Raw genomic sequence first — 15,796 nt, forward strand, 5'->3', positions numbered from 1 at the left:
TGGGCAAAATCAAACACATAGCAGATGAAGACCAAGCCCTAAATATCTAATACATACATACACACCGCTACCTCCTGATACATACACACCGCTACCTCCTGATACATACACACCGCTACCTCCTGATACATACACACACACCGCGACCTCCTGATACATACACACCGCTATCTCCTGATACATACACACACCGCTACCTCCTGATACATACACAAACACCGCGACCTCCTGATACATACACACACCGCTACCTCCTGATACATACACACCGCTACCTCCTGATACATACACACACCGCTACCTCCTGATACATACACACCGCTACCTCCTGATACATACACACACCGCTACCTCCTGATACATACACACCGCTACCTCCTGATACATACACACACCGCTACCTCCTGATACATACACACACCGCTACCTCCTGATACATACACACCGCTACCTCCTGATACATACACACACCGCTACCTCCTGATACACACACACACCGCTACCTCCTGATACATACACACCGCTACCTCCTGATACATACACACACCGCTACCTCCTGATACATACACACCGCTACCTCCTGATACATACACACCGCTACCTCCTGATACATACACACCGCTACCTCCTGATACATACACACCGCTACCTCCTGATACATACACACCGCTACCTCCTGATACATACATACACCGCTACCTCCTGATACACACACACACCGCTACCTCCTGATACATACACACACCGCTACCTCCTGATACATACACACACACCGCTACCTCCTGATACATACACACACCGCTACCTCCTGATACATACACACACCGCTACCTCCTGATACATACACACACCGCTACCTCCTGATACATACATACACCGCTACCTCCTGATACATACACACACCGCTACCTCCTGATACATACACACACCGCTACCTCCTGATACACACACACACCGCTACCTCCTGATACATACACACCGCTACCTCCTGATACATACATACACCGCTACCTCCTGATACATACACACACCGCTACCTCCTGATACATACACACACACACCGCGACCTCCTGATACATACACACCGCTACCTCCTGATACATACACACACACCGCTACCTCCTGATACATACACACCGCTACCTCCTGATACATACACACACACCGCTACCTCCTGATACATACACACACCGCTACCTCCTGATACATACACACACACCGCTACCTCCTGATACATACACACACACCACTACCTCCTGATACATACACACACCGCTACCTCCTGATACATACACACACCGCTACCTCCTGATACATACACACACACCGCTACCTCCTGATACATACACACACACACCGCTACCTCCTGATACATACATACACCGCTACCTCCTGATACATACATACACCGCTACCTCCTGATACATACACACACCGCTACCTCCTGATACATACACACACACCGCTACCTCCTGATACATACACACACCGCTACCTCCTGATACATACACACCGCTACCTCCTGATACATACACACACACACCGCGACCTCCTGATACATACACACACCGCTACCTCCTGATACATACACACACCGCTACCTCCTGATACATACACACACACCGCGACCTCCTGATACATACACACCGCTACCTCCTGATACATACACACCGCTACCTCCTGATACATACACACACCACTACCTCCTGATACACACACACACCGCGACCTCCTGATACATACACACACACCGCTACCTCCTGATACATACACACCGCTACCTCCTGATACATACACACACACCGCTACCTCCTGATACATACACACACCGCTACCTCCTGATACATACACACACCGCTACCTCCTGATACATACACACCGCTACCTCCTGATACATACACACACCGCTACCTCCTGATACATACACACACACCGCTACCTCCTGATACATACACACACCGCTACCTCCTGATACATACATACACCGCTACCTCCTGATACATACACACACCGCTACCTCCTGATACATACACACACACCGCTACCTCCTGATACATACACACACCGCTACCTCCTGATACATAGATACACACCGCGACCTCCTGATACATACACACACACCGCTACCTCCTGATACATACACACACACCGCTACCTCCTGATACATACACACACACCGCTACCTCCTGATACACACACACACCGCTACCTCCTGATACATACACACCGCTACCTCCTGATACATACACACACCGCTACCTCCTGATACATACACACACACCGCTACCTCCTGATACATACACACCGCTACCTCCTGATACATACACACCGCTACCTCCTGATACACACACACACCGCTACCTCCTGATACATACACACACACCGCTACCTCCTGATACATACACACACACCGCTACCTCCTGATACATACACACACCGCTACCTCCTGATACATACACACCGCTACCTCCTGATACATACACACCGCTACCTCCTGATACATACACACACACCGCTACCTCCTGATACATACACACCGCTACCTCCTGATACATACACACACCGCTACCTCCTGATACATACACACACACCGCTACCTCCTGATACATACACACCGCTACCTCCTGATACATACACACCGCTACCTCCTGATACATACACACACCGCTACCTCCTGATACATACACACACCGCTACCTCCTGATACATACACACACCGCTACCTCCTGATACATACACACACACCGCTACCTCCTGATACATACACACACACCGCTACCTCCTGATACATACACACACCGCTACCTCCTGATACATACACACCGCTACCTCCTGATACACACACACACCGCTACCTCCTGATACATACATACACCGCTACCTCCTGATACATACACACACCGCTACCTCCTGATACATACACACACTGCTACCTCCTGATACATACACACACACCGCTACCTCCTGATACATACACACACCGCTACCTCCTGATACATACATACACCGCTACCTCCTGATACATACACACACTGCTACCTCCTGATACATACACACCGCTACCTCCTGATACATACATACCGCTACCTCCTGATACATACACACACACCGCTACCTCCTGATACATACACACCGCTACCTCCTGATACATACACACACCGCTACCTCCTGATACATACACACCGCTACCTCCTGATACATACATACACCGCTACCTCCTGATACATACACACCGCTACCTCCTGATACATACACACCGCTACCTCCTGATACATACATACACCGCTACCTCCTGATACATACACACCGCTACCTCCTGATACATACACACCGCTACCTCCTGATACATACACACACACCGCGACCTCCTGATACACACACACCGCTACCTCCTGATACATACATACACCGCTACCTCCTGATACATACATACACCGCTACCTCCTGATACATACACACACCGCTACCTCCTGATACATACATAAACCCCAATTATCTGATTCAGAGCTTAGAGGGGTGAAAGGGCAGAGATTAGGGGGGGGTGACAGGGCAGAGCTTAGGGGGGGTGACAGAGCAGAGCTTAGGGGGGGGTGACAGAGCAGAGCTTAGGGGGGGGTGACAGAGCAGAGCTTAGGGGGGGGGTGACAGAGCAGAGCTTAGGGGGGGTGACAGAGCAGAGCTTAGGGGGGGGACAGAGCAGAGCTTAGAGGGGGTGACAGGGCGGAGCTTAGAGGGGGTGACAGGGCGGAGCTTAGAGGGGGCGACAGGGCGGAGCTTAGAGGGGGCGACAGGGCGGAGCTTAGAGGGGGCGACAGGGCGGAGCTTAGAGGGGTGAAAGGGCAGAGATTAGGGGGGGGTGACAGGGCAGAGCTTAGGGGGGGTGACAGAGCAGAGCTTAGGGGGGGGTGACAGAGCAGAGCTTAGGGGGGGGTGACAGAGCAGAGCTTGGGGGGGTGACAGAGCAGAGCTTAGGGGGGGTGACAGAGCAGAGCTTAGGGGGGGTGACAGAGCAGAGCTTAGGGGGGTGACAGAGCAGAGCTTAGAGGGGGTGACAGGGCGGAGCTTAGAGGGGGTGACAGGGCGGAGCTTAGAGGGGGCGACAGGGCGGAGCTTAGAGGGGGCGACAGGGCGGAGCTTAGAGGGGGCGACAGGGCGGAGCTTAGGGGGATGACAGAGCAGAGCTTAGAGGGGTGACAGGGCAGAGCTTGGGGGGGTGACAGGGCAGAGCTTAGAGGGGGCGACAGGGCAGAGCTTAGAGGGGTGACAGGGCAGAGCTTGGGGGGGTGACAGGGCAGAGCTTGGGGGGGGGGGTGACAGGGCAGAGCTTGGGGGGGTGACAGACCAGAGCTTAGGGGGGTGACAGGGCGGAGCTTAGGGGGGTGACAGGGCGGAGCTTAGGGGGGTGACAGGGCGGAGCTTAGGGGGTGACAGAGCAGAGCTTAGGGGGGCAACAGGGCAGAGCTTAGAGGGGTGACAGGGCGGAGCTTAGGGGGGGTGACAGGGCAGAGCTTAGAGGGGTGACAGGGCGGAGCTTAGGGGGGGTGACAGGGCGGAGCTTAGGGGGGTGACAGGGCGGAGCTTAGGGGGGTGACAGGGCGGAGCTTAGGGGGGTGACAGAGCAGAGCTTAGGGGGGGGGGGTGACAGGGCAGAGTTTAGGGGGGGTGACAGGGCGGAGCTTAGAGGAGTGACAGGGCGGAGCTTAGGCTGATATGACTACACATAACTATCTACCTTGCCAGGCATCAGCACATAGGAAAGCTGGGTAAGGATCCTTACAACAGAGTAATGAACCCCGAGGTAGATTCACAGATCACACACACACAGTAACGCTGCGACTCCTCCTGAGATCCCCGCTGTATAGAAGTGTACCACTTCAGATGTGGGTCCCTCCTGGGACTTGTAGTCCCTCCGCAGCCGACCCCCCCACCCACCACACCCACCACTATAGACGATACCTACACGGCGCGAGAGCTTCCCTTCAGCGATCCGTGCGCTCCATCATAGAACTCGTTAGCTGCGTCCGCTGTTGCTAGGTTACCGTGCTCCGCTATAGAGCTCACGTGATCAGAGATAGTGGCCGGCGAGGCTCAAGATTCCGAAGCGCGTTTCAGGCTCGTAAATGGCGTTTCCTCTTGTGGGGATGAAGTCCATGCGCATTCCATATTTTGCGGAACGGCCGGCCCCTGATAGAAAAGTACTATTCTTGTCCGTAATGCAGACAATGATAGAACATGTTCTATTTTTTGCGGAAAGGAAATAAGGAATGTACACGGAGTACCTTCCGTTTTTTTTTTGCGGACCCATTGTAAAGAATGGTTCCGCATACGGTATGCAAAAAACAGGGATCTGGTCTCCGCTGCGGGGGAACCACCAGGCTGCCACCTCCTGGAGTAGTCTCTGTTCAGTGACAGCTGGGACACCAAGGGGACAGACGAGGACGAAGTCAGTGGACAGGCCAAGGTCAGGGCAGGCTGTAGGTGGTCGGAAGGTTAAACAGGACTTAAAAGCAATATTCTGGTCGGAGGAAGGATGACTATTAGGCCTCTTTCACACGGGCGAGATTTCAGCGCGGGTTCAACGCGTGAGGTGTACACATTGCACCCGCACTGAATCCGGACCCATTCATTTCTATGGGGCTGTGCACATGAGCGGTGATTTTCACGCATCACTTGTGCGTTGCGCGAAAATCGCAGCATGCTCTATATTGTGCATTTATCACGCAACGCAGGCCCTATAGAAGTGAATGGGGCTGCGTGAAAATCGCAAGCAAGTGCGCATGCGGTGTGATTTTCAAGCACGGTTGCTAGGAGACGATGGGGACCCGATCTTTATTATTTTCCCTTATAACATGGTTATAATGGAAAATAAATCGCATTCTTAATACAGAATGCTAAGTACAATAGCGCTGGAGGGGTTAAAAAAAAAAATATATATATATTAATAAACTCAGCTTAATCCGCTCAGCCCGGCGTGTCTTCTTTCTTTTCTGATAAAAAGGACCTGTGGTGACGTCAACGAGCTCATCACATGGTCCATCACCATGGTGATGGACCATGTGATGAGCGCAGTGACATCATCAAAGGTCCTTTACCCAGGTCCTGAAGAAAGTAGAAAGAAGAGGAGATCCGCTAGGCCAGGGCTGGCCAACCTGTGGCCCTCCAGCTGTTGTAAAACTACAACTCCCACCATGCTTTGCTGTAGGCTGATACCTGTAGGCAGTCTGGGCATGCTGGGAGTTGTAGTTTTGCAAAAGCTGGAGAGCCTCAGGTTGGCCATCCCTGTGCTAGGCGATCAAGTGGATGGGGTGAGTTAAATTTGTTTATTATTTTTAACCCCTCAATGGACATTGTACTATGCATTCTGTATTCACCATGTTATACGGGAAAATAGTAAAATCTACACAACACCGTGTGAAGAAATCCGGCTTCGGGTCTGGGTACCAAACATGCCGATTTTTCTCACGCGCGTTCAAAACGCATCAAAACGCTTTGCACTCGTGCGGAAAAAATCGCGCATCTTGTCCGGCCCTCACACGGACGCCCGTGTGAAAGAGGCCTTAGATCGGTGGGACCCCTACTGATCACGAGAACTGGGGGCCCCCAACCCCCTGCAAAGAACGGAGTTGCCAGTCGGGCATGTGTGCGGCCGCTCAATTCATTTCTATGGGAATACCGGAGGCAGCCGAGCGCTGTACTTGCCAATAGAAATGAATGCAGCAGCTGCTCTATTCTTTTCAGAGGGTACAGGGACCCCGTTCTCGTGATCAGTGGGGGTCCCAGAGGTAGACCCACCACCAATCTGATAGCCCCTATCCCTGTGGCGTAGCTATAGGGGTCGCAGCGGTCGCAATTGCCCACGGGGCCCCCCAGGAGATAATGAGTAAAGCCCTGGCCCGGGTAGTTTACAATACTTGTGCGCTGCAGGCGGCACCGGCCCTAACCCCCAGGCGTTCCCATGGTGACGGGGACGCTTGCCTGGGGGTTAGAATATACAGGGCCACGCCGCTCACAGGAGAACATTTATAAACTAATCAGTAACTACTTTAACTTTAATCATTGCTCATTGCTGAGCTTTTTACTTGGATTATTTGGATATCTTATTTACTCTCTTAGCTCCGGTAATAGCAGGCAGTGCGGGGGGCGGCGCTCACTCACTGATATCACGCGCCTGCGCCGCCCCCCGCACTGCCTGCTATTACCGGAGCTAAGAGAGTAAATAAGATATCTGATAAACTGATTAGTTTATAAATATACTGCTGTGAGCGTCAGGGAGGGGGATCTGTGGATGGCACTGCCATCCACAGATCCTCCCTCCCCTAAACAGTGCCATCCACAGATCCCCCCCTGAACAGTGCCATCCACAGATCCCCCCCTGAACAGTGCCATCCACAGATCCCCCCCTGAACAGTGCCATCCACAGATCCCCCCCTGAACAGTGCCATCCACAGATCCTCCCTCCCCTAAACAGTGCCATCCACAGATCCCCCCCTGAACAGTGCCATCCACAGATCCCCCCCTGAACAGTGCCATCCACAGATCCCCCCCTGAACAGTGCCATCCACAGATCCCCCCTCCCCTAAACAGTGCCATCCACAGATCGCCCCCCCTGAACAGTGCCATCCACAGATCCTCCCTCCCCTAAACAGTGCCATCCACAGATCCCCCCCTGAACAGTGCCATCCACAGATCCCCCCCTGAACAGTGCCATCCACAGATCCCCCCCTGAACAGTGCCATCCACAGATCCTCCCTCCCCTAAACAGTGCCATCCACAGATCCCCCCCTGAACAGTGCCATCCACAGATCCCCCCCTAAACAGTGCCATCCACAGATCCCCCCCTGAACAGTGCCATCCACAGATCCCCCCTCCCCTAAACAGTGCCATCCACAGATCGCCCCCCCTGAACAGTGCCATCCACAGATCCTCCCTCCCCTAAACAGTGCCATCCACAGATCCCCCCCTGAACAGTGACATCCACAGATCCCCCCTCCCCTAAACAGTGCCATCCACAGATCCTCCCTCCCCTAAACAGTGCCATCCACAGATCCCTCCCCTAAACAGTGCCATCCACAGATCCCCCTCCCCTAAATAGTGCCATCCACAGATCCCCCCTCCCCTAAACAGTGCCATCCACAGATCTCCCCCTAAACAGTGCCATCCACAGATCCCCCCTTCCCCTAAACAGTGCCATCATGGCACTGTTTAGGCGAGGGGGGATCTGTGGATGGCACTGTTTAGGGGGGATCTGTGGATGGCACTGTTTAGGGGGGGATCTGTGGATGGCACTGTTTAGGGGAGGGGGGATCTGTGGATGGCACTGTTTAGGGGAGGGGGGATCTGTGGATGGCACTGTTTAGGGGAGGGGGGATCTGTGGATGGCACTATTTAGGGGAGGGGGATCTGTGGATGGCACTGTTTAGGGGGGGATCTGTGGATGGCAGTGTTTAGGGGGGGGGATCTGTTGATGGCACTGTTTAGGGGGGGATCTGTGGATGGCACTGTTTAGGGGGGGATCTGTGGATGGCACTGTTCAGGGGGGGCGATCTGTGGATGGCACTGTTTAGGGGGGGGGGGATCTGTGGATGGCACTGTTTAGGGGGGGATCTGTGGATGGCACTGTTCAGGGGGGGCGATCTGTGGATGGCACTGTTTAGGGGGGGGGGGATCTGTGGATGGCACTGTTTAGGGGGGGGATCTGTGGATGGCACTGTTTAGGGGGGGATCTGTGGATGGCACTGTTTAGGGGGGGGGATCTGTGGATGGCACTGTTTAGGGGGGGGATCTGTGGATGGCACTGTTTAGGGGGGGATCTGTGGATGGCACTGTTTAGGGGGGGATCTGTGGATGGCACTGTTTAGGGGGGGGATCTGTGGATGGCACTGTTTAGGGGGGGATCTGTGGATGGCACTGTTTAGGGGGGGATCTGTGGATGGCACTGTTTAGGGGGGGGATCTGTGGATGGCACTGTTTAGGGGGGGATCTGTGCATGGCACTGTTTAGGGGGGGGATCTGTGGATGGCACTGTTTAGGGGAGGGGGATCTGTGGATGGCACTGTTTAGGGGAGGGGGATCTGTGGATGGCACTGTTTAGGGGAGGGGGATCTGTGGATGGCACTGTTTAGGGGAGGGGGATCTGTGGATGGCACTGTTTAGGGGAGGGGGATCTGTGGATGGCACGGGGGGGGGGGGGGGCATAAATTTTTTTGCTATGGGGCCCATGCATTTCTAGCTACGCCCCTGCCCTATCCTGTGGATAAGGGATAACTTTAACCAACCAAAATACCCTTTTAGTTTAGGCGTACAGTGCACTAAAAACGTATTTAAACACACATGGAAAAAAAATGGAGACAGGAGAATAATAACTTTCTTATAAGTTTATAGACTTCTGTTCATTCACAACTGCCGATCAGAGGAGACAGCAGCCGTCTGAACCAATGAAGAGGCAGGGGGCGTATCTCACTCTACCTCTGACCCCTTGCAGACTACCTCTGAATCCTCGCAGGCACGGGGGGGGGGGGGGGCGTGTCTCAGACTACCTCTGACCCATTGCAGGCATTGTGGGGCGTGTCTCAGACTACCTCTGACCCCCTTGCAGGCACTGTGGGGCGTGTCTCAGACTACCTCTGACCCCCTTGCAAGCCCTTGGGGGATGGGGGGATTGTGTCTCAGACTACCTCTGACCCCTTGCAGGCACTGGGGGGGGGGCGTGTCTCAGACTACCTCTGACCCCTTGCAGGCACTGTGGAGCGTGTCTCAGACTACCTCTGACCCCCTTTCAGGCACTGTGGGGCGTGTCTCAGACTACCTCGGACCCCTTGCAGGCACTGGGGGGGGGGGGGGGGGGCGTGTCTCAGACTACCTCTGACCCCTTGCAGGCACTGGGGGGGGTGGCATGTCTCAGACTACCTCTGACCCCTTGCAGGCACTGGGGGGGGGGGGCGTGTCTCAGACTACCTCTGACCCCTTGCAGGCACTGGGGGGGGGCATGTCTCAGACTACCTCTGACCCCTTGCAGGCACTGGGGGCGCGTGTCTCAGACTACCTCTGACCCCTTGCAGGCACTGTGGGGCGTGTCTCAGACTACCTCTGACCCCCTTGCAGGCACTGTGGGGCGTGTCTCAGACTACCTCTGACCCCCTTGCAGGCACTGTGGGGCGTGTCTCAGACTACCTCTGACCCCTTGCAGGCACTGTGGGGCGTGTCTCAGACTACCTCGGACCCCTTGCAGGCACTGGGGGAGGCGGGGGCGTGTCTCAGACTACCTCTGACCCCTTGCAGGCACTGGGGGGGGGGGGGGTGTCTCAGACTACCTCTGACCCCTTGCAGGCACTGGGGGCGCGTGTCTCAGACTACCTCTGACCCCTTGCAGGCACTGGGGGGGTCGTGTCTCAGACTACCTCTGACCCCTTGCAGGCACTGGGGGGGTCGTGTCTCAGACTACCTCTGACCCCTTGCAGGCACTGGGGGGGCGTGTCTCAGACTACCTCTGACCCCTTGCAGGCACTGGGGGGCATGTCTCAGACTACCTCTGACCCCTTGCAGGCGTGTCTCAGACTACCTCTGACCCCTTGCAGGCACTGGGGGGCATGTCTCAGACTACCTTTGACCCCTTGCAGGCACTGGGGGGCGTGTCTCAGACTACCTCTGACCCCTTGCAGGCACTGGGGGCGTGTCTCAGACTACCTCTCACCCCTTGCAGGCACTGGGGGGCGTGTCTCAGACTACCTCTCACCCCTTGCAGGCACTGAAGCTACACTGTAGTCACAGATCACGGCTCAGGCCTAATGGAGCAATATCAGAGGAAATAAATGACCGGGGACAATCCTCGGTAGGTACTTACCGGCATATAAGTTTTGAGCTCCTTACTGAACAGCCCCTTCAAGGCAGTGACCTGACCGGTGGCTATCAGATATATCCCCCTTACGTTCCCTTTAACAAATCTCCCCCGGGTGCACTAAAAAGACCAGGGAGACGACAGAAGTAAATATCAGACTTTATTTTTTGTGTCACCAATGTAACTGAATGAACTGACAGTCGTTCGGCATGGTAATAAAAATAAACAGGGTTTTCCATTGGGATATTCTGCAATGGTTCCTTCACGGACCCAACGCCAGCAGTCACAAGTGTCGCGGCGTCTCGCTTCTAGTCACACAAGGCATTTCCTGGATACAAACAGCAGATATTGGGTTTCTTGCTCAATGTCTCCCCCTGCTGGTCGTCTTCTATATTTCACTGTCAGCTGTGGATTCTCAGTGTGCGCCATCAGATCATTGCGATATCTAAAAGGCCACACATCTAAGGCTACTTTCACACCAGCGTTTTAGTTTTCTGGTATTGAGATCCGTCATAGGGGCTCAATACCGGAAAAAAAAAACGCTTTTGTTTTCTCCCCTCCTCTATTTATTGTCAATGGGGACAAAACTGAACGGAACGGAACGCTCCAAAATGCATTCCGTTCTGTTTAGTTGCGTTCCCAGACCGGAGAGCAAACCGCAGCATGTTGTAGTTTGCTTTCCGCCCTGGGATGCGGAGCAAGACGGCATGACCCCCAATGCAAGTCAACGGGGACGGATCCGTTTTCTCGGACACAATAGAAAACGGAGCCGTCCCCTATTGACTTTCCATGGAGTTCATGACGGATCCGTCTTTCCTATGTTAAAGATAATACAACCGAATCCGTTCAGGCGGCAGGCGGTTGTATTATCAGTAACGGAAGCGTTTTTGCTGATCCCTGCCGGATCCAGTAAGCCTAAGGTATTATAGGCCACCCACAGGTGTCCTGGAGAAGAACTGTCCACATGGCATAATGAAGGGATTGTCCCATCACAGGAACTTATCTCCTCAGGTGAGACGGACCCCCGCCGACACATACGCTCCATCCAACTCTATTGGAGTACAAGAGCTCAGCTACGTCTGGAAGCCCCGCAGCGTGCATGCATGTACGCCGCACCAGTCAAACAGAGGGGCACAGGTGACCAATCTCGGGATCATTGGGATCTCCTATCCAATGCTTTAAAGGGGTCGCTCACCCTTGGGGACCTTTTCTGCAGAGCTCTCAGGATGTCCGGACCCGCAGTAGGACTCCTACTTTCATCGCTCCCCCTTAGGAGCCATATGTCTCAGGTCTACCCACATCAACATCTAGTTTGACGTGGGTCATGTGGCACGGCAGTGTCCAAAGCCATCTGCCTCCAGCCCCATACACTGACTGGTTGGGTAGCTGGGTTACAGACGGATATCGATGACCTAGCCTGAGCAAAGGTCAGCAATATCTGTAGCCCGGAGAAGAACCCCTTTAAACATGTTTGATTGAAACTTTAAATTTCAATAGAAAGGAACTGCCCATGCAAGAGGGGATCGGCCGGTCATGGACGCCAAGACCCAACCAACTTCAGTTATGACATGTGAAAACCCCTTTATATCAGGGCCTAACTGTGACCAACTGGATGCAAGAAACCCAAGATCAGATCTTACTGGTGACAACAATGGTGGCTACTTGCCATTAACCCAAAGGAGAGGTGTCCTACACGAGTTTGGATTGAGAGCATATAAAACCATGCCCTGAAGCCTCGGAGAAGCTCTGAGAGGCCATCACGAGTCCTGCAGAGGCAGATAGAAGGGACGCTGTGGTGGAACGACAGGTTTCATAGTCTTGGAATGAAGAGTTAGATCAGGGGGCGACTGCATAAAATGTTAGATTTGGGAAAATGTACGGATATGTTGTGGCCAGATTGTGGAGCTGGTGTTTGGAATTGGAGCAGTTTTCTTTTTAATCTTCTGCTTTTGCTTCCATTTCATCTGCGTCGTCGTCTCCGTCCACCTCGGCGTTCTCCTTCTCCAGTCGCTCCAGTTGTCTGGCCAGTTCTGTTTCGTCTGTCTCTGTGACCACCTTGGGCTAAACAGGAAAAAAAAAAAAAAAGACGGTTAACATTACACCTCATTTATCAGTGGGCCAATCCTGGACCATAAATGTCCCACCTCTGGGACCTGCTCCTGGAACTAGTCCTTGCTGTGGATGGAGAGCAAGGTGCACATGACCTGCTTTCTCCATTCACTGCTAGGAGAAATCCTTAAATTAGTGGCCATTTTCGGAAGCCCCAGTGCATTGAATAGACAGGTGACCGTGGACTTGCAGCCTGTTCTGCCCCAGCACAGGAAGATTCATTTCAGATCACGTCTATTTCATTCTGCTGCTTGTCTCGTATTGCTGTAGTTATTAGTTTGGTAATAGCACCATCTAGCGGCCTTAAGGATGTACTACACTTTGTTTGTCTGTTAATCAAGATTATTGTATTGTTGGGAGGTGCAAAGCATTGTGGGACCGTAGTGCATTCTGGGAAGGAGAAGCCCAGTCCCAGTCATCAAGGACACACCAGCATATCTTCTTAACCACCTCCGGACCGCTGTACGCACAGACGCGTCCTGGAGGTGGTTGTTTCATTCCGAGTGGACGCGCCGGCGCGTCTTCTCGCGAGACGCGAGATTTCGGTCACAGCCGGCCCGCGCATGCGCATCGCGGGCCGGCAAAAGTTCGAGGAGAGTTGCATCAGCAACCTGCCAGCCAATGATCGTCGCTGGCAGGTTGCTGATTTTTAAAAAATCGAATCACAAACCAGATAACAGATCATATTAGTAAATATGATCTGTTATATGGCTTCTCTGCTCCTGTGCTGGTCCTTTTCGTCGGTTGGATCCAGCACAGGAGCAGACTTCACAGTGAGTACACCAAACAGCACACCTTAGCCCCAGATCACCCCCTTGCACCCCAATTAACCCTTTGATCACCCCTTTGATCGCCCCTGTCAATCACTAGTGAAAGGAAAAAAAGTGATCAGTGTAAACTGTCACTTTTTTTTTTTCACTGGTATTGGCTGTTAGGTTTTAGGGATAGTTTAGGCCCCTTGGTTAGGTAGTTAGCGTCAGTTAGCGCCCACCCCACCACACCGCAGTCACTTTTATTCGCTGATTAGCGTATCGCTAATCAGCATTTGTACTTTTATAGTATCTGTAAGTGATCAAAACTGATCACGGTCAGATCTATAATAGTATTAGTGTCACTTTAGTTCGCCCTCCACCCAAAACGCAGTGTTTGCCCGATCAGGCCTGATCGGTCGCCCACACGTGCGTTCACCCACGCCCGCCCCACCGCAGTGACAAAAAATTATTATTTTTTGATCACTGCACATTCACTTTACACGCACTGCGGCGATAAAAAAATCAGTTTTGATATTTTTTATCAACCGCAGCGGCCTCCGGTACTTCGCTAGCCTCCCCTTTGTAAGACAGGTTTGCTTTTTTTCTTGGGTAGTCTCAGGGAATACCCCTAAATTTAGTAGTCCAAAATGTCAAACAGGGGGTATTCTTCTGAAGAGGCCTACAGGATTCTGACCCAGTCGGATGAGGAGTGGGAACCCTCATCTGACGAATCTAGCGGGTCAGAATATGAACCTGTAGAAAGCAGTGGCTCTCTGACCCAAAGTTCGGACGAGGAGGTTGAGGTCCCTGGCAGCACCAGGCGTACCCGGCCCCGTGTCGCTAGACCACAGGTTACGCAGGATCCGCTTCAAGAGCAGCAGAGTGGGGCTGTCGCTGCCGGATCACGTGGTGAGGCATACACCAGCAGCGCAGCCCTTCCTGGACCTAGTACCAGCACTGCCGTACAACCTGGTGAAGTAGCGAGCACCAGAAGGGCAGTTGAAGCTGGTACGGTGGCACGTGCAGTAGTTACCCCGTCGCAGCCACCGCGCAGACAGGCCCGTAGACCCCCTAGAGTCCCTGAGGTGCTGGCAAACCCTGATTGGCAGTCACCAACTTCAGCCGCACCTGTAGTTCCCCCTTTCACCGCCCAGTCTGGAGTTCGGGTTGAGACGGCTCAAATCGCTTCGGCCCTGGGATTTTTTGAGCTGTTCTTGACTGCGGAGCTCTTGGACTTAGTCGTGGCAGAGACCAACCAATATGCCACACAATTTATAACCGCAAACCCGGAAAGCTATTATGCCCAGCCTTTCCGGTGGAAACCAGTCCAAGTTTCCGAACTTAAAATTTTTCTGGGCCTTCTCCTCAACATGGGCCTGACAAAAAAGCATGAATTGCGGTCATATTGGTCCACGAACCCAATTCATCACATGCCCATGTTCTCTGCTGCTATGTCCAGGACACGATTTGAGACCATCCTGCGTTTTCTGCATTTTAGCGACAACACCACCTCCCGTCCCAGAGGCCACCCAGCTTTTGACCGGCTCCACAAAATTCGGCCCCTCATAGACCATTTCAACCAGAAATTTGCAGATTTGTATACCCCTGAGCAAAACATCTGCGTAGACGAGTCCCTAATACATTTTACCGGGCGCCTTGGCTTCAAACAATACATCCCAAGCAAGCGTGCCCGGTATGGGGTCAAATTGTATAAGCTCTGTGAAAGGGCCACAGGCTATACCCACAAATTTCGGATCTATGAGGGAAAAGATCAGACCCTGGAGCCGGTCGGTTGCCCTGACTACCTGGGGAGCAGTGGGAAGACAGTCTGGGACTTGGTGTCACCCTTATTCGGCAAGGGGTACCATCTTTATGTGGACAATTTTTACACAAGTGTGGCCCTCTTTAGGCATTTGTTTCTAGAACGGATTTGCGCCTGTGGCACCGCGCGAACTAGTCGCGTGGGCTTCCCCCAACGGCTTGTAACCACCCGTCTTGCAAGGGGGGAGAGGGCTGCCTTGTGTAACGAAGAACTGCTCGCGGTGAAATGGAGAGACAAGCGTGACGTTTACATGCTCTCCTCCATTCACGCAGACACGAC

At 53.2% G+C, this 15,796-nt stretch overlaps 1 protein-coding gene across 2 annotated transcripts in view; it reads right to left on the bottom strand.

Moving 5' to 3' along the window:
- Nucleotides 1-3,459: 3,459 nt before the first annotated feature.
- Nucleotides 3,460-15,796, bottom strand: part of EIF2S1 (eukaryotic translation initiation factor 2 subunit alpha) — a 31,339-nt gene continuing 19,002 nt past the window's right edge. The window contains exons 8-9 of one of the 2 annotated variants that reach the window (XR_005774737.1): nt 11,977-12,895; nt 3,460-3,467 (exon numbers count right to left, since the gene is read on the bottom strand). Coding sequence is in view for 1 of the 2 variants with exons in the window: in XM_040411343.1 (XP_040267277.1) it covers nt 12,770-12,895 (126 nt within the window). In the remaining variant the exon portion in view is untranslated. Of the gene's footprint in view, nt 3,468-11,694; nt 12,896-15,796 lie in introns of those variants that run through there. The other variant, XM_040411343.1, reaches the window with a different exon arrangement.

The sequence above is a fragment of the Bufo bufo genome, chromosome 11 (genome assembly GCF_905171765.1).
Source record: "Bufo bufo chromosome 11, aBufBuf1.1, whole genome shotgun sequence".
NCBI classification, from domain to species: domain Eukaryota; kingdom Metazoa; phylum Chordata; class Amphibia; order Anura; family Bufonidae; genus Bufo; species Bufo bufo.